Source organism: Mytilus edulis, chromosome 1, assembly GCF_963676685.1.
Source record: "Mytilus edulis chromosome 1, xbMytEdul2.2, whole genome shotgun sequence".
In the NCBI taxonomy this organism is placed as follows: Eukaryota; Metazoa; Mollusca; class Bivalvia; order Mytilida; family Mytilidae; genus Mytilus; species Mytilus edulis.
Genome location: NC_092344.1, coordinates 36,034,202 through 36,059,119, shown reverse-complemented (window position 1 = coordinate 36,059,119; position 24,918 = coordinate 36,034,202). Strand labels below are relative to the sequence as shown.

The following is a 24,918-nucleotide window of genomic DNA, read 5'->3' as shown; positions in this document are numbered from 1 at the left end:
CTTTATCAGGTATAGCCTAAACCAAACATTTTGGAAACCAAAAACACAATACCGGTATCTGCATTTCTCTCAACGTTTTTGGAAATCAAAATGCAGAAAATGGCGATGCATATGCATTGAACTCAACGTTTTGAAAACCAAAACCACAGAAAATGTGTATGTATTTAACTCAACGTTTTTAAAACCAAAAACACAGATAATGTATATGCTTTTTTCTAAAAGTTTTGAAAACCTAAAACAAAGACAATGTATATGCATTTGACTCAACGTTTTGAAAACCAAAAACACAGAAAATGTGTATGCATTTGACTCAACGTTTTGAAAACCAAAAAACACATGTGTATGCATTTTACTCAAAGTTTTGAAAACCAAAATCACAGAAAATGTGTTTGCATTTAACTCAACGTTTTGAAAACCAAAAACATATGTGTATCCATTTTACTAAAAGTTTTGAAAACCTAAAACAAAGACAATGTATATGCATTTCACTCAACGTTTTGGAAACCTAAAATACAGAAAATGTGTATGTATTCAACGGAACGTTTTTGAAACCAAAAACACATAACATGTATATCCATTTATCTCAACGTTTTTGGAAACCAAAAACACAGAAAATGCGCATGCATTTAACTCAAAGTGTTGAAAACAAAAAATACAGAACACGAGTCTGTATTTAACCCGACGTTTTGGAGACCAAACACACAGAAAATGTGTATGCAATTAACTCAACGTTTTGGAAACCAAAACACAGAAAATGTGTATGCATTTAACTCAACGTTTTGGAAACAAATAATAAAGGAAATGTGTATGCATTTAATTCAAAGTTTTGGAGAAAAAAAAACACAGAAAATGTGTATACGTTTAATTCAACTTTTTAAAACCCCAAAAAACAGAACATGTGTATCCATTTAAATCAAAGTTTTTGTGACCAAAAACATAGAAAATGTGAATGCATTTAAGTCAAAGTTATATGACTAAAAATATATTTAGGTCTCTAAAGTGCGATGGGGACGCTAAAGTACGATGGTCACGCTAAAGTACGTGGTTCCATACGCTAAAGTACGATGGTCCGGGAAAATATAGACGTAAACACGTAGTTCGATAATGACGTTAACAGTTGTTTATACAAACTAAAAATGAGCATACCGGTAAATATATTAGGAATATTTGATTAACAATTTTTACACTATATGTCCATGAATTACGAGTAATTGATTGAATTTAACCGTTCTTTGTCGGCTGAATCACAATGTTTTTTTTTTTTCGAGTGCTGATAAAAGGACTTGTATCCTACAGTCGACCATTTTACTATATAAATACAAAACTGTATACGCATAATTTTCCTGCTTCTATTTGAAGCGAACGGATACATTCAAATCATAGTTTATGTGGCAGTTTACTTTGTGATCCCCGTTAAAATGCCGTCGATTTTAATGAAAAGCAACGTCGGTATAAAAGAGATACATGTTTTCATGCGTTAACTATAAATTGTCTTCTAAAACATAAGTTCGTACTGTATATTGTAGAAAAATATGCAAAAGGAGAAAGCTCGGCGAACATTGCATTTCTCTCGTATTTAGATTTAAGCTTATGTACATATTCCGACAATGAACGAATTAGGGATTTTTAATTTTCAGACAAATGTAATAGGAGGTAGGTTGTAACATTAGAGTGAACGGCAATCTACACCAATTATCCAAATATTCAATACTCTCCTAATTTAAAAAAAAATATTTTACATGAAATTTAACACAACGTTTTGGAAACCAAAAACACAGGAAAATGTGTATGCAATTTAATCAACGTTTTGAAAGCCAAAAACACAGAAAATGTGAATGCATTTCACTCAAAGTTTTTAAAAACCAAAATCACAGAAAATGGGTATGTATTTAACTCAACGTTTTGAAAACCAAAAGCACAGAAAATGTGTATGCATTTAAATCAACGTTTTTTCAGAAACCAAAAACTTAGAACATGTATATGCATTTAACTCAACGTTTTGGAAGCAAAAACACTTTTAACTCAATTGCGTATAAACAGAAAAATTCAAGAGGTCTTAGATTTCAAGGTCTTTAGAGCAGTTCGGCCAATAAGGAACGAACAGTGAAAAATCATTAAGATCGAAGGGTGTCAAATAATATTGCGATTCAAGTTATATTTTTTATTTGAAATTTTAAACATATAATACTGAGTTCAGTGCAGACGGCATTTTTTTTGGGAATAATATTCTTCAGGTATAGCCTAGACCACAATCACAGAAAATGTATATGCATTTAACTTGAATGTTTCAAAACAGAAAAAAGGTCTGAGAGGTCTAAGATTCCACCGTTTGTCTTTAAACAAATCTCTTTCTCTACAAAAGATACAAGTTTATGGCAAGACCTCACTGTGATGTTCAGATCATGAGAATCAAACATAGGTTAATTGTACTATTTAAACGCTACATGCACTATTGTCGAATGTGTTGACTTGTTTTGAACACGACACATTACTTATTGTAAAAATTTCAACTTGATAAAAATCAAAGTAACTGTTCAAAGAATCAAAACAACAGTTTGGTATTGAAATGTTCGATTTGAAGACATCAATATCGTTACAATTACATATCAGTGCCGCGTGTTTTACAAAAATAACTAATTTCTTTTAAATACACGACATTCATTGAACAAAGATCAAATATTTAGATTTGAAAGATTATGATCTTTATACAGGTGTCAAACCAGGGTTAAACGTACTCTTGTGCTCATGACACGGCGTTTGCTGTGATGCGAACTTAACTTTATCCCACATCAAAGTCAGCTTGTCTAACATCTTAATATCTATCTCGCACAGGTGCTCGCTACCAATTACAAATAACTATTTTAACTTTGTAATATAACACTTTTATTAAATTCTTCTATTTATATTTGAAAACAATACTTATTGTTTAGGTAACCAGAAATGTACTTTAAGCTATAAGTATTAGTCAGTGGGTAAGCACTATATTAAATTAGGGTTATGAGTATACCTTTATACTTTACGTTTTATTTGAAGAAACTTATAATTTGTAGTCTAGTAATGTCAAATATATTTAGTTTCGTACTCTAAAAACAATCATCAAATTATCAATAAATAGAGTTCAGAAAGCAAATAAAGTTTGATTCTCGTTTTTACTGTTAGTACTACAAGGGTACAAGAGTTGTCAAATTATGCCTTGATCTAAAAATCCTTATTATGTATGAGTTCATCTAAGAAATGTATATACGATACACCAAATGACGAACAAGGTATATCAACATCTTTTGACTAAAATCTTTCGACAGATTCATTTTGATAGGTCGATGCCACTGCTGGTATCGAGGGTATCACCAGCCCAGTAGTCAGCACTTCTGTGTTGACATGCATTATCATTGATATTGTCATACTTATAAATAAACTGTTTACAAAACTTGAAATATTTGAAATACTAAGGATTTTCTTATCCCAGGCATAGATTACCGTTTCCGTTTTTGGCACAACTTTTTGGAATTATGGGTACTCAAAGCTCTTCGGCTTTATACTTGTTTGGTTTTCTAACTATTTTGAACTGAGCGTCACTGATGACTCTTATGTAGACGAAACGCAATCCTGATATCTATGATGAGTTTATTTTTCACTGCATTCAAATTAAACACATTCTTTTTTTATTTGAAAGTCAAAAATTTATCAGTCTTTTCTTTACTTCGGCATAGACACTTTCTTTTGTGTATATCCGACTTGCTCATATTTATTTTCCCCCAGAAAATGAAAAAAATCAACCTGACCTCTGTCTGAGGTTTAAAGACAATGTTTTTAAAAGACTACATTTTGTAATTAAAGAACCTACCTTTTGACTATCTATGCATTCTCTCACTGAAATTATTGATAAATCCCCATTTTATTTTTGGAGTTCTAAACCCCTCTTCTTTCTTATGTATGTTCAAATGGTAAATGATTTTAAAAAATACTTAATATCAGTGAACACATTTTCAATCAATATCTTCTTTTTTATAAACTAAAAATGCCGATCTATTAAATAAAACCTTTTTTTTACTTTACGTTATCTTGCTTGGGTATTTTTTCGGAGGGAGGGATTTTTTTATTTGTTTTAATTTTAATTTTTGGGGGGAAGAAACATTATAATCTTGAAGTTTGATTATGCCTTTATTTAGCATTGAAGTCCAAATATTCATGATTATATATAAAAAATAATACATTTATTTTTGTTTTTTGTTGGATTTTTTTTTATCATAACAGTGCAAAGGAGTAATGAATTCCATAACTAATCATCATTTTATCTTTTTTTTGGTGCATTTTCTATTGTAAATAAGCGTCATGAAACTAGAGAACAAGATTTTCTTCCTTCCAACTCGTTAAAATACATTTTTTTCTTTTATGATTTGTAAAGAAATAAGTTGTTGAAATGTTTTTCGTGTGAGATCTCATGACTTGCATTGTAATCAAACTCTATATCACGCTAAGACAACAATGCATAGTGTAAAAGTGCAGATTGAAACCTTGATACGATCTAACCCCACAATATAATTAAACTATGTAACCCCGAACGGACAAAAACAACAAGATATTTAACTTTTGAAGGTAGTGGTTGTTAGGTAATGACTTTGCTTTTTTACTTTATCACTTTGTATTGGTCACAACTTTGAACCTTTGTTTAGTTCGCATTCCAATGTGTTTCCCTATTACTTTACTATACGATTAAAATGTCATTTTAATCTTTTAGTTCTTTTTATCTTTTTTTACACGGACACTCTGTTAAATGTATTTTAGTTTAAACGATATCTTATCCCCATAGGAAACTTCGACTTAAGCAATGCAATTGGAATGAACAAAAACAGTTTTAGTTTTCACAGTTTGGACCTCGTGGAATAAAATTGACATTCAAACATATCAGAATGGTTTGAAGGATTTCACGTAATGATGTGACGCTTTCGATATGCAATGTGCAGTATCAGAATAGTCAATCAAGGTCTCCGGGGACTACTTCGACTAAAGCAATGCAATTGGAATGAACCAAAAACAGTTTTAGTTTTTACAGTTTGAACCTCGATTGAATAAAATTGACACTCAAACATATAAGAATGGTTTGAAGGATTTCACGTAATTGTGAAGCTTTCGATGTGCAATGTGCAGTATCAGAATAATCAATCAAGGTCTCCGGGGACTGCAGCGACATATAGTTAAACTTAGACAAATATCGTTTGTATGCATGTTCCTTGCTAAAGACTCATTTGTAGTTCAAACCTACTTTAGTAATGAATTTTACACGATAATATCAACATCGCTTAAAGTATAATATTAATTGAAAAAAAAATGTTATTCAATTCGATTCCAACCTGATTTCTTTTCTGATATCAAAGTTTGAAACTCCCAATACTACTTAGGTTCAATGCATGATTTTTAAAATAATAGACGGTAAAAAAAATAAAATTATTTTTTTACGGCGAATAACGATGATCACTATATATACAATCCATCCTGGCCACAGGCACTTTTCACTGAATTAGTTTTCCTATATAACTTAATATGTTATATTGAGATATATAGGACTTTTTACAGAAACAAGTGTCTGTGACCCTGTTCTCTGCTCTCGGTACTGCAGATGCATACGTGACACAAATACATACACGATTGTAAAATCAATTGTATTGCGATGGTACTCAGAACAGCAGACACAAATCTGCTGTACACGAAAGAAAAAAAATGGTTTTAAGATAATTTTGTATCTGGTAATATGTAATACGGTGTGTACATGTCAAATGTTGCTGTTTTTTGGTTTTATTGGCACTATTTAAATGGAACCATTTTTAATATTGTACTAAGGCATAAATGCTTTCGTATGAGATATATAGGCACATATGAACAGATCTCATTCAGCGAAATTGTTAAATATTCAGAACCAAACAAATTAAATGACAAACTTTCCAGAATAAGCAACTTGCAATAACATGCAAAACTTATAACATGCAGTGCATCTAATAGTTATAAAATCAATGTAAATCTCGGTAAATTATAAAAAGGATACGAGCACAAATAAATGTTTTAACTCTGCATAAAACTTTGTATTATTTGTTAAATATCATTATGAAGTAGTCTTTCTATAAGAATAATTGATAAATGATATGAACAGTAAGAGTGCTTTATGGTCAGTGTCCTGTTTACATAACACAGTACCTGGTACAAGACCAACAACCATTACTTTGACTTGAGGGCTAGATTTATCAAAAAATTAATACGTTTACGGATGCTTAGTGTCCCCAGAAGTCTAACCACAAACCAAAATAAAACGTAACTTCGCAACAGAATAAAAACATCAGTATGGATTTATTGCTTTTTATATGTCATCTTAACGTTTAACTTATTTGCACTGAAGTGAAACTTAAAACTACTCTTCTCCACAAAAACTTACAGAGACAGAAAGACTTTCAAAATACAACATAAGAATTTTTTTTATTTAGATTTTTAGATATGCATATTATACAGATGAATTTTATACGGAAGATTCATAATAAAATTGCAAAATTAAAAGCTCAAAAACATCAAACCAATGGATAACAAATGTCATATTGATGACTAGGTAAAGGTTTTTTCTGATGAAGAAAATGTTGAATTTTGTATGATACATGTAGTCACACAAACAGAATGTGGCGGGGTTAAAAAAAACGTGCTGGCGCCAAACTCTTTCCCTAACCTGGGACAGTGGCGTAACAGCACAACATAAGAACACATATATCAGTACACATACATCCAATCTTCAATGGATTAAAGACGTCATTAATGTTGTGTTTGATTTTAATTACTGGTAACAAAAATCAATACCAATAAAAACAATATATAAAGATTTATTTACAATGTTGATTTGGTAATGAAATGAGCAACACGACGGATGCCACATGTGGAGCAGAATCTGCTTACCGTTCCGGAGGACCTGAGATCACCCCCATGCAGTTTTTGGTGTGGTTCGTGTTGCTTAGTCTTTAGTTTTCTATGTTTTGTCTTTTGCACTATTATTTATCTGTTCGTCTTAATTTTTTAGCCATGGCATTGTCAGATTATTTTCTATCTATGAGTTTGACTGTCCCTGTGGTATCTTTCGTCCCTCCTGTAACCTTTTTAGAATAAGTTTATTCAAAGTATCGATAAGTTTACCTGAATCGTATCTAAATTTAGTAACGATTTAAGGTAATGTGTGGTAACGAAATCCCTGACTTAATAATATATGATAGATTAAGTTCATTGAAATCTAAAACGTCACTACTGTCACAGGCATAGCGAGCGAGTTGTGATATTGGTCCCTTTGTCGTTATTTTTTGTTTCGAGTTTCCTTTGTAAAACTGAAATTTCTAAATCTTGGAGTAGACAATTATTACCGCCGTTTACATTTGGTTTGTTTAAAGAAAGTTCTTTTTGGTAAATGTTGGCAGTATACAGAATTTAGATACGTTTCTTTATTTAGAACATTATTGGTGAAAGTGTCTCGAACTTTGAACCTGCTTTCAAACAAAATACATACCGTTATTCAACCTCAAGTTCAAAGTTACAATTTGGTCAAAAGTTCTGCTGGTAAATATACCATAAAGGACACCATACCGTAGATTACCAGACATTCTCCCTTTTTTCACCAGAGGGCTATGTCCATCATGATTCCTGATACAAATGAGTGTAATAACCCCACATTCTTTTCCATTAAAGTACATACATGCCTTAATCTATATAGAAACAAGATAACAAAATTTTACATCACAAATAACAGATATAGGTGCTACCGAACAAACTATTTCAAAAAAGTGTCCTTGAATATAGAAATTAAGAGATGGTATTATAGAAATTAAGAGATGGTATTATAGAAATTAAGAGATGGTATTATAGAAATTAAGAGATGGTATTATAGAAATTAAGAGATGGTATTATAGAAATTAAGAGATGGTATTATAGAAATTAAGAGATGGTATTATAGAAATTAAGAGATGGTAATATAGAAATTAAGAGATGGTAATATAGAAATTAAGAGATGGTAATATAGAAATTAAGAGATGGTAATATAGAAATTAAGAGATGGTATTATAGAAATTAAGAGATGGTATTATAGAAATTAAGAGATGGTATTATAGAAATTAAGAGATGGTATTATAGAAATTAAGAGATGGTATTATAGAAATTAAGAGATGGTAATATAGAAATTAAGAGATGGTATTATAGAAATTAAGAGATGGTAATATAGAAATTAAGAGATGGTATTATAGAAATTAAGAGATGGTATTATAGAAATTAAGAGATGGTATTATAGAAATTAAGAGATGGTATTATAGAAATTAAGAGATGGTATTATAGAAATTAAGAGATGGTATTATAGAAATTAAGAGATGGTATTATAGAAATTAAGAGATGGTAATATAGAAATTAAGAGATGGTAATATAGAAATTAAGAGATGGTATTATAGAAATTAAGAGATGGTAATATAGAAATTAAGAGATGGTAATATAGAAATTAAGAGATGGTATTATAGAAATTAAGAGATGGTAATATAGAAATTAAAAGATGGTATTATAGAAATTAAGAGATGGTAATATAGAAATTAAGAGATGGTATTATAGAAATTAAGAGATGGTAATATAGAAATTAAGAGATGGTAATATAGAAATTAAGAGATGGTAATATAGAAATTAAGAGATGGTAATATAGAAATTAAGAGATGGTATTATAGAAATTAAGAGATGGTATTATAGAAATTAAGAGATGGTATTATAGAAATTAAGAGATGGTATTATAGAAATTAAGAGATGGTATTATAGAAATTAAGAGATGGTATTATAGAAATTAAGAGATGGTAATATAGAAATTAAGAGATGGTCATATAGAAATTAAGAGATGGTAATATAGAAATTAAGAGATGGTATTATAGAAATTAAGAGATGGTAATATAGAAATTAAGAGATGGTAATATAGAAATTAAGAGATGGTAATATAGAAATTAAGAGATGGTAATATAGAAATTAAGAGATGGTATTATAGAAATTAAGAGATGGTATTATAGAAATTAAGAGATGGTAATATAGAAATTAAGAGATGGTATTATATTGCCAATGATGAGACATTTATCATCAAAGACCAATTAACAAGGATATAAACAACTACAATAACTGGTTACCCTACGACCTCCAACAATGAGCAATAACAAGGATATAAACAAATACAATAACTGGTTACCCTACGACCTCCAACAATGAGCAATAACAAGGATATAAACAACTACAATAACTGGTTACCCTACGACCTCCAACAATGAGCAATAACAAGGATATAAACAACTACAATAACTGGTTACCCTACGACCTCCAACAATGAGCAATAACAAGGATATAAACAACTACAATAACTGGTTACCCTACGACCTCCAACAATGAGCAATAACAAGGATATAAACAACTACAATAACTGGTTACCCTACGACCTCCAACAATGAGCAATAACAAGGATATAAACAACTACAATAACTGGTTACCCTACGAACTCCAACAATGAGCAATAACAAGGATATAAACAAATACAATAACTGGTTACCCTACGACCTCCAACAATGAGCAATAACAAGGATATAAACAACTACAATAACTGGTTACCCTACGACCTCCAACAATGAGCAATAACAAGGATATAAACAACTACAATAACTGGTTACCCTACGACCTCCAACAATGAGCAATAACAAGGATATAAACAAATACAATAACTGGTTACCCTACGACCTCCAACAATGAGCAATAACAAGGATATAAACAAATACAATAACTGGTTACCCTACGACCTCCAACAATGAGCAATACAGTTCAGTTAGTTTATAAGGTCAGGGAAATTAAAACATGAAAACATTTAAAACATTTAAAGATGAAAGCATACGTCAACCAACGACAACTACTGGATTGAAGGCCGTACGGTGACCTATAGTTGTTAATTTCTGTGTCATTTGGTCTCTTGTGGAGAGATGTAACTCGAATAATTCAAGCCCTTTCCGTGTCCGATTTTCTCCCACACGAGGAAGACGTTCAGGCGTTAATGTAGCCTTCGTAGATCAGCGGAATATAACAACTGAATTATTCGGGTTAGGAGAGATGTTGGAGAGTTGTCTCATTAGCAATCATACCACATCTTCTTTTTTATTTGATTTATGTTCGAATGCATTTAACTATACCCTTACATGACATAGTGGTGCATTACCAAAACATGAAAACGAACTGAACAATCAGTGGAAAGGACATGACCGGTACTGTGTTGATAACTATATAACACCGTTTTATTATTTTTTCAAATGAAATCATTTGCAAGTACTGATAAAGACAATATTCAAAGATAAAGATTTAAGACTAATAAGTTTAAATGTGTCATAACTTATTAACATAATATAGGACATCGGACATCATATCGTATATGACCAACATTTTCACCAGAGGGCTATGTCCATCATATTTCCTTATACAAATGAGTATAACGACCTCAAAATTCTTTATCATCAAAGGACATAAAACATTTGGCCGTAACCGAAATAAAAACAAGATATAAAAGTATACATCATAAATTACAGATAAGTGCTACTGAACTAATCTTTAAAAGGGACAATATTTCTTGATGGGGTACATGTTGCTTAATCTATTTTATGTTGTTTTCGGATTTGTTTGTCTATTTGTCGTCTTAAGTTTTATGTCATTGCGTATAAGCTTTGAATGCCCTTTGGTCTCTTCCGTCTATTTCAACAAACTTTTGATTTTTTTTGGGGGGTAAAAGTTGTGAAAACAAGCTTTGTATTAAAATTGAGAAAAGGGAAACTTTTGCTTTCATATCTAATTTATATAAATAAGTTCTCTGTACATCCTACCCAGAACAATGTTACGGTCTTGATGTGTCTTTTAGAAATAAGATTAATGAAAATGTGAGCATGATCCATGAGCAGCAGTACATATAAGCGTTTTGTTTAAAGATATTCATATTACCCAGTGGTAGATACAGGGGTCCAGGGGTTGGAACCCCATTTTGTTTGGATGATCAATGCTTTTGGACGGGGAAATATGGTTGGATTCATCCTCTTTTATCAAGTGTTGAAACACCCTTTTGAAAAAATGGCTAGATCAAAACGGGATTCCCTTTGGACATCATTATAGATCATACCCCTTATCCTGAGATGGAACCCCCTTTTAAAAATTGCTGGATCCGATCATGTTACCAAAACGGGATTCCCTTTGGACATCATTATAGGTCGTATTCCTTTATCCTGAGTTGGAACCCCCACCTTAAAAATGGCTGGATCCGATCCTGTTACCAAAACAGGATTCCCTTTGGGCATCATTATAGATAGCCATTATAAAAGCAGAAAAAGATTGATTTTGCTTAGCAGCATAATTTATAGACATAATACACAAAGTGATTATCGTCGGTCTTTTTTGTAATAATGAAGATTCCCCTTTGGTATTGATGTAGGTCGTTCGAGAATAAGCCAACTTATAATCGTGCGTCCTCTTCGGTATTTAACTTCATTGTGTATACCTCGAAAAAGTTAAACAGTGTAAGCATAAATAAGATATTTCAGTAAAATAAATGGATTAATGTATTTGCTGTTACATTATAACGACTAAATCATCTTAATCTTTTATGGGCTGTTTTCAATTTCTATTTCTACAGACATTATGGCCAAACGAAAGTTATCTTTAGTAAAAGTCAAGTGTTTTACAAGATTAATGTCTACAAGGGTCGGGCTAACATACTATTGAGTTCATCTTGAAATAAGGATAAATAACTTTTTGTCTTTCCCTGGACATTGACCGTAAAGTCCATTGACATGTCTGGTTTAAAGTTATTCTCTGTAAAACAAAGGTGAAAAAAGACGTTCTAAAAAAAGAAGCCCCCAAAAAATCATAAAAATGCACGAATATTGAAACACGTTTAAAGCGCAAACAAAATGTTTGGCTGAATGTTGTTTAGAAGTTTGCCGATTTGCTTTTGGCAATTGTGTTTGTTACCTTTTGTTCTTTTGTCATTGCCCACTTGCATCAGCTCCGCTCATTTACTCTTTCAAGGCACAAATCATAATTGCCAATAAATAAATACCACAATGAAATAGAGAAACAAAAGATATGTGGAATCCATCTACGACATAATATCAGTACATGCACAGCCAAAAAATTAAAAACACACACAAAGCAAAGCGACAGCGCTTTTATTGGTGTTCTACATTCCAAAGTCACATTGAGGCCTGCAACAATAGAGATCATTTGATGTAGATGTCTGTATTTAACTGTCTTGGGTGCAAACTAAACTAGAGAATCAAATCTTCATAAGTGATCAAAAAGGTCTATTTCAAAGAAGATCAAAGAATGTCAAAAAAATAACAAGAACACACAACGGAGGCAGTCGGGTGTTGTTGGTGTGTGTGGTTTGTTGTACTGTGGTTTATCTATGGTAGCAATAAACAGTTAGGAAAATAAAAAAATTCCCTCGTAAATTTTACCATCACCTTTTCATTGCTTTCTTGCAATATTAAGCGTACTATTTTTGTCATATATATGTGCATATGTATGTAATCAGAATCTTCCAAGGATTTTATATCCAGTATATAAAATGGTAAAATATAATTTATTTGGGGTGTATCCATGGCAACAAACTGCATTTTTTTTGTTATAAAATATTGCAAAAAGGGGGGGAGATGTCCCATATTTCTCCAAAATTTGACCAAAAGTAGAATTTCAATCACTTCAAGTAATACCTTTTCAGAAACTGTTTACACATATCTTTCAATAAATCCAATGAAAATCATATGTCTTTCGTCTCATTTTTTTGTAAAATTGTGTCAAAAAGTTCGTGTAGACAAAATAGGGAAAACGGTAGTATTTAATTTTCCCAGCATTAGGTTGGCCTTTTGTGTACCCAAGGCAGGTGAAGGAAGTCAAATTAGGAGCGCTGTGATTGGATGTAAGGGTACAATATATTTTTTATTTATCTATGAATAACTGCAGTGTGTATATTTACAATATAAATTTTAAAACCTATTGAAATATTTTCTAGAGAATTATTCGAAAAGACTTGCAAAATTTCATAAATTTGGTGCAAAATGACGGTGGGCATGGATAACATAAACAAGCTCCGTTGGAAGTTGGTCATGATACTATTTGGCTTTAATTTTTAAAACAGAGTAATAAAGTACTAACACAACATATAACTGTTTTATCCAGGTTTTTATCTTAAAAAGTGGTAAATTTAGAAAATGTTAACATTGTCGCCAATGGCAGAATAAATAGTACCGTTTTCCCAAAAGTGTTTGTTAACAATACATTAATTTCTGAATCGATGACCGATCTAGCTATGAAAATACGGAGAGTCAAACAGAAAATTGCCCATGAAACATGTAAAAAATATTCTTCATATTCATTATAAACCAGCTTTGAAGGCTAAATAAGTACACAGCTGTCTAAAAATGAATTTTATTGCACAATAACTGTGATATTTGAAAAATGGCCAAAATGCGAAACTAAAATTCTAACTGTGTATTGCTACCTATGCCGATGACAGTTATCCTTCTAGGACCTTATACGTCTTTCATTAGTTATTATGGACAAATTGTGAGCAAAGAACAGACAGATAGCAGTATCAAGTTATAAATGACAATGCACAGATCGCCGGAAAGATTCTTGACGATGTTGATTGGCATAAAATTTAAGGGTGTTGAAAACTATTTTAGTTAACTAACATAGTCTCTAACAACTGTATTTACCATAAATAAGATACTTTTTTCAGATAGTATGGAACAAACCAAACAAAGAAGACAACAAACAAACAAGTATATTGATTCTACAAAACGACCTTGTAAACACTAAACGTAGTACAGTAAAACCTGACTAAACCGAACCCTTTCGGGACATGAGATGTTGTTCGGTTTTGGCAGGTATTCGGTTTCATCAGGTTCACAATGCACAAAATGTGATATGATTGGTCTTCAGAACAAGTTTGGATTAGACAGGTTTCCGGTTTATTCAGGGTTCGGTTTAATCAGGTTTCACTGTACTAGTATTTGCTTGACTAATTTAGCAATGCCGTTGGATTCTAACATTATTTCATTACACTAACATTTTTTTGTGATCGGATATGTTTAAATTAAAGAATGAAACGTGCATTTAATTATTAATTTATGTAATGTGTTTTTAAGTCCCATTGATATAGCATTATTTATTTCAGGGTTAACATGTCTGAATATCAAGTAGCTGTATAACTAGAAATAAAATATTATTTCTTAAATATCCACAATATCATGTTTAAGCCAACCTGGAATACTTTGTCAAAAAAGCAAAGTTCATGTCCCTATAGTGCTAGATCTGCTTGTTTAATTTGCAATAAAAGTACAAATGTGTGCGTGGGTTCCTACCATTATATAATATGTATCGTGTAACATAAATTCTACATAGAGCTATCTATTCCACATTTAAGAAGATTTTTAACCGATTCTGACACTCATTCTATAAAAATGTGCATCTTGTTAAAAGGCTTTCAAAAACAGAAATAAAGATGAATGAAACAGAAATAAAGATGAATGATGAAGTTTTCGATTTCAGTCCATAAAGTTTAACATGTCATAGTTGTCTTTAAAATAGTATAAAAGTCTTGTTACATCATCACCCGTTATTGTATTGTAATCTGACCTTTTAGTACCATATAAATGTATAGGAAGATGATACATTGTTAGTTTTTTTCTTAATTTGACAGGTTGTATTTTATATATTCATAGTTTCAACATATTTATTTATAGTGGATTGGGAAACAAGTTTTAGTGCTGCCTTGTAGCGGCATTAGACTGCTCTTTTTTGAAATCTACAAGGGTGTCTTCGAGACCATACTCGCAAATGGTGTCAAGGGAGAGCCGAAAATTCAGTTCCTGAAATTTTCATCCCAGACGGGAATCGAACCAGGAACCTTTGTGTTAGTAGTCCGATGCACTTTTTTTTTTATCTTTATTACTCAGATGCACTAACCACTACACCACGGCTCTCTATATATTCATAAGTATAAGTTTCAGTCTAACAAGATGAAATTTCAATAATACGAAAGAATTATACATCGGTAATTTTAAAGTACTATTGTGCAAAAAAAAAACAAAGATTTGAGCATGTGTAGTTGGTCTTATATAGACAAAGGACTGTTTTTTTTCTATTTAAGACCCACTAGCGTAACATTGTATGTCTGGTATATATAATGAGTTTATCATAGATGTTCCAAGTAAACTGTGAGTTGTCGAATGCTCTTCAAAATGTTTTTCAAGTAATTTAATAATTAATAAAATTGAGAATGGAAACATGGAGTGTGCCAAAGAGACAACAACCCGACCAAAGAGCAGAAAACATTCGAAGGCCACCATTGGGTCATCAATACAGCGAGAAAATCCCGCCACTCAGAGGTGGGCTTCAGCTGGCCCCTTAAAAATGTATACTAACCCACCATGTACATTTTCTATATTCTTTCAGATTCCCGACAGTACAAATCATAACACATGCAGAGATGTTTCAACTGTATAAAGATAGGGAGATGTTGTATGGGATTACTAGTGTGACAATTAGACCTTTTCAACAACTCTCGACACCTACAGTTGAGAACGACTACGACAGGTAAAATGTGAGTGGTCGTCTCAAAAACTTTAAAAAAGTGAGATCATTATTGATTTTATTGCTTTCAAACAAAATTAAAGCGAAAAAGCGGTCAATAATGGATCTTATTCGTGTAAACCAGCAGGAATATAAAAAATTATAACAAAAAAAATGCCCAAACTGTTAAAGGCTATAGGTGTACCTTTCGGTTCCGGTTCGGATTCTGATTAAAATCATAAAAAAATATTTTTATGTTTTCTTGCTTTTTTGTGCCTTCTGCAGTAGGTATTGAATCTCATAAAACACACATTTAGATTAATGCATGTTTTTCATTATGGTTTGATCCGCCTTTTACAAAGAAAAAGGGGCAAAAAAAATATCGACAGAAATGGAATTGAATATGAAGGCGAAGCATACTGTAAATTATCATATCATTAACTATAATTTCTACCGTATCAAAGACGTACAAATTACCAACATATTCAGGACTTGGTTCAAGCGTACATATTATGCGGCGGGGTTTTCCTAGTCTAATTTGATCCAAAACCTTCCGTATATATGTGGTCAAAGATGAGATAAAAAAAATCTGAAGTACGAAAAAAATTGAAAAAGGTACAGAACCTAAACTATGTACCGGAATTGGATATAGAGAAACAAATTGTTACCCGGTGAAAACAAAAAATATATGGCAATGACAGTGTATAAATAAAATCAACGAAACTCGATCAACTTCTTGTAAAAAAAAACCCCAAAGGTCATTTTCAGGAGCGGGGGAAGGACACTACGACGAAGGGACAAGTATGTAGTTTTTCGGGTCCAAAATTTTTTTGCAATGTTAACAAGCTTTATAAAATTAACTCCATGCGCATATGTACAAACAAATGCACTGCTTTTAAAATGTTGTAACATTGAAACGAGAAGTCAATTATATTTTTTTTCAAAATTCATCAAGGAAAAACATCAACTTTAACAAGAAGCGGAGAAATCCGCCGTTGAGAAAAAAATAGATGTGATATTTTCCTTCAACCTAAACAATCATAATGTGATTATCCCTCCCGAAATTGAATATGTATGTACATCATTTAAGGTGAAGATCGATTAAAAAACACCAAGTTGGTCGTGTTCACAACTTGAGATACGGACGGACGGACACAGTCCAGTAATTATTTTTGATAAATTTTATGAAACCTACTACACCAACAAATTATTCGTTATTGGCCTACGGCAAATATTTGGTGAAAGACTCAGATAATCAGAAAATTGAAGGGATGCAGAATGATTGCAGTATTTTTTTTAATCAATTCTACATGAAATGTCGTGTAAATACATACAAAATATGAAGATTATATGACGGAGACATATATTTATCTATTTATTTGATTAAGATACATTCTGAAGCTATAGTCAAGACAGTATATAACCGCCAATCCAATATGTTACGCAATGATTATCATGATGTTTTTTGTCTTTGAGACGACCCATCCATTTTACCTGTAAACTGTAAGTGTCATTTGTCGGTGTCGAGAGATGTTGAAAAGGTCTACTACGCACCAAAGATCAAACTAGGTGGATGTGAGCAATTTTATGCATTTGTACGGCCTTCAACAATGAGAAAAATCCATACCTTTTATAGTCTGGTTTAAGAAGCTCCGAAATGAAAAATGTGAAATTATTCAAATGAGAAAACTAACGGCTTAATTTATTAGAAAATAATTAAATACAGGCTCCTGACTTGGGACAGGCACAAACAGAATATGGCGGGGCTAAACAAGTTTAAAGGCACCAACCCTACCCTAATCTGAGACAGTGATGTAACAGTTCAACGTTAAAGCAAACTACATGTATAAAAATAAGTTGAACTAGTGTTTGTTTGAATCTGTGTTACAAGCTTCACTGTCTATCATTTGGTTCTTTAGTGGAAATCAGACGACGGTATTAAGTTTTTGAGCAATGTGAAATAAAGTTATAAATCCAGTATTCTATAATAAAAATAGTTAACATCTTTCTTTCAGAGAATCTAATATTCTGTAACAAATACAAATGCATATCCGTTACTAATTGTCTGTAGGGAGTTGATTATTCAAAACCGACTTTCGAGTGTCAGATTCTAGCTGGTATAATTTTTAAGAAATGTGTATGTTAAAATTATTTCTGGTAAATCACCTTTAAATTCAAATGACAGCGTCTGATTATGTAACAAGTTATATTATAATTATAAGGATTGAATTCGAATGTATACTTCCTTTTCGAAATCGACACGAGTTAAAAGTAATCCGAAATCTTATTAAAAATCAGCTGATCTTGATACTTCATATTAAATATGTAACGACAAGGCATATAAGAACTATATTAAGTTATTTTAGTACCTTTTTTAACTTTCAAAACTAAATCATATTCCAGAGAAATGCAGAGAAGGCAAAACAAGAGTAAAGCATGTCTCTGTAAGTTGGGTAACGTACACTTTTAGCGATTGCTAAAACGGTCTGATATAAAGATAAAAAGATGTGGTATGATTATAAATGAGACAAATATGCACACGAAACTAAATGACGTAGATCTATACTATACCAACATATGGACATCACACGAACTTCAACCTTGATGACCAAAGCCAATACCAGTATGATGAGCCGTAAAAGGTTCCAACATAACAAGATGTAAAATATTTCAAAGGAAACAAAACAACTGCCTTATCTATGATAAAACGATAAACAAAAAAACAAAAAAAACAAAAAAAATGACTTGCAGCAGCATACGACAACTGTACTACTGACTTGAGACAGTCTCAAAATTTTGCGACCGCTCGACCATTCTTTTAATCTAAAACATTCTTGATTTGTGTAACAACAAAACAAAAAAAAAGATACTGTCATGTTATGTCAAATCCTTTCATAGCTCATATAAAAGGGAAAAAATACAAGCGTCATTAAGAGGAAAATCAATGGAAAAAACAAACTGCGAAACAAGAAAGACACACAATTAGAAACAATAGACAAGCAACAGAGACAACTTTTTCTGGAATTGATTCCATGAAGTGTGCGCCGGTTTGTTATTTGGTATATGTCATATTTTCGGTATATAAAGCTTAATATTGTCTCAAGGGTAAAAACATCAAATCAAATTGACAGATCTAGAGTGCAGACGATGAAGATTGTGCGCCAAGATTGATTAATTTTTTAACCACTTCTAAAAGAAACAAAATTTCCGGGAAACCTCTACCTACAAAGTAAAATACTTGAACCAAACAAAATTTCTAAATGGTTTCTTTCATTCCTTAGTAGACATTCGCCCTTTTTTAATTTGTACACTTTGAAATGGCATCGTTAGAAACGTCGTTCAGCGGAAATTGTTCCAAAGCTTTATGACGTTACACGGTGTTTCGCTCTACATAGTAACGTCTGATTGCTGGCACCATGGAAGGCGTACTACTGTTGTTGAATGCAATCATCATATTGTTTTGTAATACGTATGATTTAAGGTATGTTTTTACAGTGTTGCTTTAATTTGCTGTAAATAAACAAATCCAGACAAATCCTTAAAAGCAGAGTATTGGTTAAACAAACTTCTGGTCTATTGATTGATAAATGGCCAGGTTTTGGAGATGTTTCTTTTTTTTTTACATAATCTTTTCTGTTATACCTGATCAAGTTGTAGATACATTTACGTTTTTGGTTTTTTTTTATATGCTTTTTTAATTTACTTCATTTTGTTTTGCTTAAATTGATAGTATGCTTTTGTTGAGCTATTTTTGTCTAATAAACTTGTTAGAAAAACTTTGTTGTAACCATTATCACCGATTTAGTTGATGATTCTTTTTTGTAGAATTGATTTCGCAATCTTATCGAAGCTGATCGATTGTGAGTGTATTACCAGTGAGGTAAGTACATTTCTTTTGGTTTGAGTCCGTGAGGTGTTAAATTATGAATCGCATTAATAACGGCCCATTTATATATAACACTTAATCATACAAAATCATCATCCTTACATCAAGAAAACTATGGAAATTTTGGTTCCCAATTCCAGCAATCATTATGTATAGATGTACATTTGAAGCATATCATTTAAAATGTTTGATATTATTTATTTTTTTTCAGTTTCAAAGAGTTACAGATCATATCACATGGACATGGACACATATTTCAGCAGTTCATGCTCAAACATTTGTTATAGCCGCGGTGTTACTATTTATTCTCTACCAGTTGGTTCTTCAGAGGTCTTCAGAGAAAGGTATACTATTTTATTACAGATACTCTTTCTCTTAAATGGATTCCAGTAAGAAAACCGAAATCATGTAATTTAGATACTTTTGCGTAATAAATCAAAGGGAAGCTGAAGTCGAACATGTTCTTGAAGGCCGTTGGTAAAATAGGAATTTCTTACAAAATCAAATTATATATTTATGTTCTCTATAACTATTGTAGAACATTGCATATCTTTATTTGTTCTGCCCAAGCGGTTACAATTATAAATTCTTTAAGGCTTTTTGGGGTTCACTAAAGATACCAATCTAACATTTACTTACGTCTGTACAAGTATATATGCGCCGATGTAATTTTAATCCGAAAAAAATAACTTAAATAATAAAGGCTCTTTGATTTTTTCATGATATCCTAGGAATTTGATTTGTATTTTTTTAACATGTAATTTTTATGAAATATGTCAAATTGCTTAGTTTCATTCTAGGCTTATGTATGTCATGTATAGAAAAACGTTGTTTGATAACTTTTTTCTTGTTAAATAATCTGATGCTTTTTTTTGTCCTTGCTTTAATTTATCCTTGATATTTCAGACGTCGAAAACATTCTGGACCAGTACAGAATAGGACACGCACGAGTAATGGATATTTCAAATTTTAAAAAAGGTAAATAGATCTAATCCAATAGTCTTCCGATTGATAATCTTCAATTAGAATATAGCAAAGAGCTCTCGGCCAATAAAATTGTAGGATTTAATGTGTCTGCATTATGAAAAATTGATGTGATCTTTTCTGTTTGATATCGAGTCGAACGTTCAGCGGTCGATATTACAGGGTGAGATGATTACCAGCAGACCGGGTTGTTTGTGCGATCATTCTTCTAATACGAATACAGTTACCGTCAGAAAAGTTAAATGGTATCATGGTTTAACTGCGTGATTTGTTGGACAAAATTTTCAGAATCTCGATGGAAAATGGTGTGATTGTTTTTATATGATTGTATTCCTTTCTTATTTATTTCAGACGTCGCAAGCCTATTCCATACCATAGAAATCCAGTCCAAAGATTTACAGAAAAAATATAAAAGAGCAGAATCCATCTTTTCAGAACCAGATAATTGTGACCGCATGAGACAAGATATCCAGTCAATGAAACACAACTGGGCTAAGGAATTCACCTGCATCAGCCGATTTGATATTGCGTGCTTGAATGGACAGAAAACTTCAAAAATTAAAGTTGTGCTCACTATGGCAAAAGGATTTGTAGGTAATAGCACTTGCTCAATTAAAAAAAGAGGTTTTATAAATGCTCAAATATATAAGGTACCAAAAACATAAGAATCATAAAATAAATTATCAAAATGTCAAACAGTTTGGTCCGCTTAATTTTCTATCAAATGTAATATTTTGAAATGCCCATATCACCAGATATCTGGGTGTCGTTTTGCGTTCTATCAAATACCGTAGTTTGAAATGCCCGTATCACCAGATATTTGGAACTCGTTAGCAATGCGTTCTAACAAATGCCGTAGTTTGTGAAATGCCCGTATCACCAGATATTTGGGACTCGTTTTGGGTTCTACCAAATGTCGTTATTTGTGTAATGCCCGTATCACCAGATATTTGGGACTTGTTTTGTTTTCTATCAAATGTTGTAGTTTGAAATGCCCGTATTACCAAATATTTTTGGAATTTGTATTGCTTTTTATCATATGTCGTAGCTTAAAATGCATGTATCACAGGATATTTTGGATTCGTTTTGCGTTCTATCAAATATCGTAGTTTGAAATGCCCGTATCACCAGATATTTGAGACTTTTATTGCTATCTATGAAATACCGTAGTTAAAAATGCCCGTCTCACCACATATTTGGGGCTCGTATTGCTTTCTATCAAATGCCGTAGTATGAAATGCCGATATCACCGGATAAATTGCGATTCGTATTTGCGTTCTATCAAACGCTGTAATTTGTGAAATTCCCGTATCACTATATATTTGGGATTTGTATTGCTTTTTATCAAATATCGTTGTTTGAAATGCCCGTATCACCAGATATTTGGGACTCGTAAATGCTTTCTATCAAATACCGTAGTTCAAAATGCCCATCTCACCACATATTTGGGACTCGTTTTGCGTTCTATCAAATACCATAGTTTAAAATTCCCGTATCAACAGATATTTGAAATTCGTATTGCGCTCTTTCAAATGCTATTTTGAAATGCCCGTATCACCAGATAGTTTGGACTCGTTTTACGACATATTAAATGCTGTAGTTTGAAATGCCCATATCACCAGATATTTGCGATTCGTATTTGCGTTCCGTTACATGCTGTAATTTGTGAAATTCCCGCATCACTATATATATATATTTGGGACTTGTATTGCCTTCTATCAATTACCGTAGTTTGAAAAACCCGTAACACCAAATATTTTAGACTCGTTTTGCTCTCTATGAAATACCGTAGTTTGAAATACCCGTATCATCATAGTTGGGGGACATTTTGCGTTCTGTCTAATGCTGTACTTTGAAATACCTGTACCACAAGATGAATCTGATTCGTTTTGCGTTCAATAAAATGCCATAGTTTGAAATTTCCGTATTGTCCGATGTTTGGACTCATTATTCGTTCTATCACATGCTTTAGTTTGAAAAGAATGCCCGTATCACCATATATTTGGTGCTCGTTTTGCTTTCTATCAAAGGCCGTAGTTTGAAATGCATGTATCACCAGATATTTGGGACTCGTTTCGCGTTATATAAAATGCGGTAGTTTGAAATGCACGTATCACCAGATATTTTGGATTCGTTATGCGTTCTATCAAATACCGTAATTTGAAATGCTCGTATCACAAGATATTTTGATCCGTTTTGCATTCTATCAAATATCGTAGTTTGAAATGCCTGTATCACAAGATATTTGTGACTCGGTAAATACGTTCTATCAAATGCCGAAGTTTGAAATGCCCATATCACCAGATAATTGGGACTCGTTTTGGGTTCTATTAAATGCCGTAGTATGAAATGCCCGCATCACTAGATGTTTGTTTTGCGTTCTATCCTTATTGTCTGAATTTCGAATTCTTTCTTAAATTTCGCAATCCCTCACTCTTTCTCTTTCGTATTTGAATTATTTTTTTCGGTATTATACATCTTTAAATATAGTTACTTGTATTTCATTTTAATGCAGACAAAGAATTGGGTATTATCAAGAAGGATATGGCTGAGGACATGTTGTCGCTCGAAACAGTGGATAGGGATGTCAGATCTTTACAGACCTATTTTGGTAAGTTACCATTATTTCCTATGCATTACCCAAATAATTTCTTCATTATTTCATGCAGCTAGCATATAAAAGTATAACAGAAAAATAAGTTAGAATCTACACTAACTTGTAGATTTTTCTTATTATAATTTTGGAAGAACAGCCATGGAGATTGCTTACTATCGAAACATAAAAACATGTGAATACTATTCCTCAAATAGCATAAAAGTGAGGCGAAAGATAGAAACCAAACTCATAAGGCGAAGCAAGGGCAAAAAACACCAAACGACAAACAAAAAACATAGAAAACCAAAGAATGAGCAACACAAACTTCACAATAAACCGGGGTAACTAATGTACTCCGGAAGGTTAATCCGATCCTGTTAAAAACTTGATTGATAAAGATATTATAGACTAGGTTGATAGTCCGATTCGACGTCCGAAAAGATTTATTCGTCGCATGTAAATCCATGTTAGGACCGATGTCAAATATTTTGACACACATGGACTGATTGATTAAGAGAAACACTTAACTTTGATATTCGAAGGAGTTTAAATTAAGGACCATATCTTGGAATCTAATTCAAATCAATGAAGAAAATATTTTCTTGATCACAAGTCAACAAATTAAAGCAATCTTTACAAAATTATTTTTAAAGCACACATAGCTAAATGGTTTTTGTTCTTGGAGCAATAATTATTTTTCATGCGTGCTGTTTGTATGAGCTTTTCGTGATTACAAATCATAGTCCTTTTTTTCTTCTTTGCAGGCAAGTGAAGTAAACTATAGCAGAAGACATGATCTATACAATACAGACTTATTTTTTCCTTTCTTATTTTAATAAATTTTGTTCCAAGTTGGTTAAATGTTGTAGTTGTATACAGTTTCATTACCAATGAAACTTTTGTTACGAAATTGATTCCTGTGTTTACATTATCCATGCAAAAAACTTTAAGAAATCAGTTGTTGAGCCATAATAAAAGAATCAAAGTGAAATCTACGAACATATTCCTTTCAAAACGAGTAATCTGAATCGAACTCAATTCGAAAGGTTTAAGACACGTTCAGAGCATTGGTCAAGAAAAAAATATTGGGATGACGAAATGTTTTTTTCACGCCCAGTAGTCCAAGAAGATTGCTATAACGTCTTACCAACTATATGAGCTGGCTGGCTTGGGCCCTGGGATCACGATCCAAGCAATTTATAAAAATGGCAATTATCAAGTTAAAAAATGCCGTCAGACGTCTAAGCACTAAATGCCCGAATGGTAGTCATAAACAGTAATAAGGACGAGAACATACGTGTTGTTATGATATGAACGCTGTTGCACAATAGACACTGATTTTACCATGTGAACCACCAACTTATAATGTTGACAATAATAATATAACAATTGCAGTCTTTGCATGATGTCAATACGAAGATATATCGACCTGAAGAAGTATATCGATCTCAGAATTCGCCCTCAGCTAATATACTTCTTTCAGATCGATATATCCTCGGATCGTCCTCATACAAAAGCTATGATTTTATGATTTCACAAAATTATAAAACCAGTTTCTCCCGTCTTAAAGTTGAAAGAGATAGTATAGTTGTGGTCAATTTTAAATTGTCTTTGTTTCTCGAGTTCTTGAAAACAGCGGTCAAACTAGCTATTACTAATAATGCCGGACTCCGTTATATTTATTTGGTCTTGCATGTGTTTATCAAATTACGTCGCAGTTATGATTGGTAAATCCTCAAAGTACAAACATGTAACTGTAATACTGTAAATTAAAGTAAGCATTGAACGATATTTTGAAATTACCTCTTTCGGTAAACTGCAA

At 32.1% G+C, this 24,918-nt stretch overlaps 1 protein-coding gene across 1 annotated transcript; it reads left to right on the top strand.

The window, feature by feature from the left end:
• Positions 1-18,991: 18,991 nt before the first annotated feature.
• Positions 18,992-23,951, top strand: LOC139481911 (uncharacterized). The gene is made up of 7 exons (XM_071265449.1): positions 18,992-19,111; positions 19,456-19,510; positions 19,728-19,860; positions 20,423-20,494; positions 20,852-21,094; positions 23,016-23,111; positions 23,861-23,951. Exons 1-7 carry the CDS (start codon positions 19,047-19,049, stop codon positions 23,866-23,868), a joined length of 672 nt encoding a protein of 223 aa, XP_071121550.1. The 5' UTR covers positions 18,992-19,046; the 3' UTR covers positions 23,869-23,951.
• The last annotated feature ends 967 nt before the right edge of the window (positions 23,952-24,918 follow it).

Bases quoted from the DNA above. Each gene is read 5' to 3' on its own strand.
- LOC139481911 (XM_071265449.1), top strand. From the start codon at position 19,047: ATGGAAGGCGTACTACTGTTGTTGAATGCAATCATCATATTGTTTTGT. The intron at 19,112-19,455 runs GTATGTTTTTAC...TCTTTTTTGTAG, and splicing joins TGTAATACGTATGATTTAAG to AATTGATTTCGCAATCTTAT. The intron at 21,095-23,015 runs GTAATAGCACTT...ATTTTAATGCAG, and splicing joins TATGGCAAAAGGATTTGTAG to ACAAAGAATTGGGTATTATC.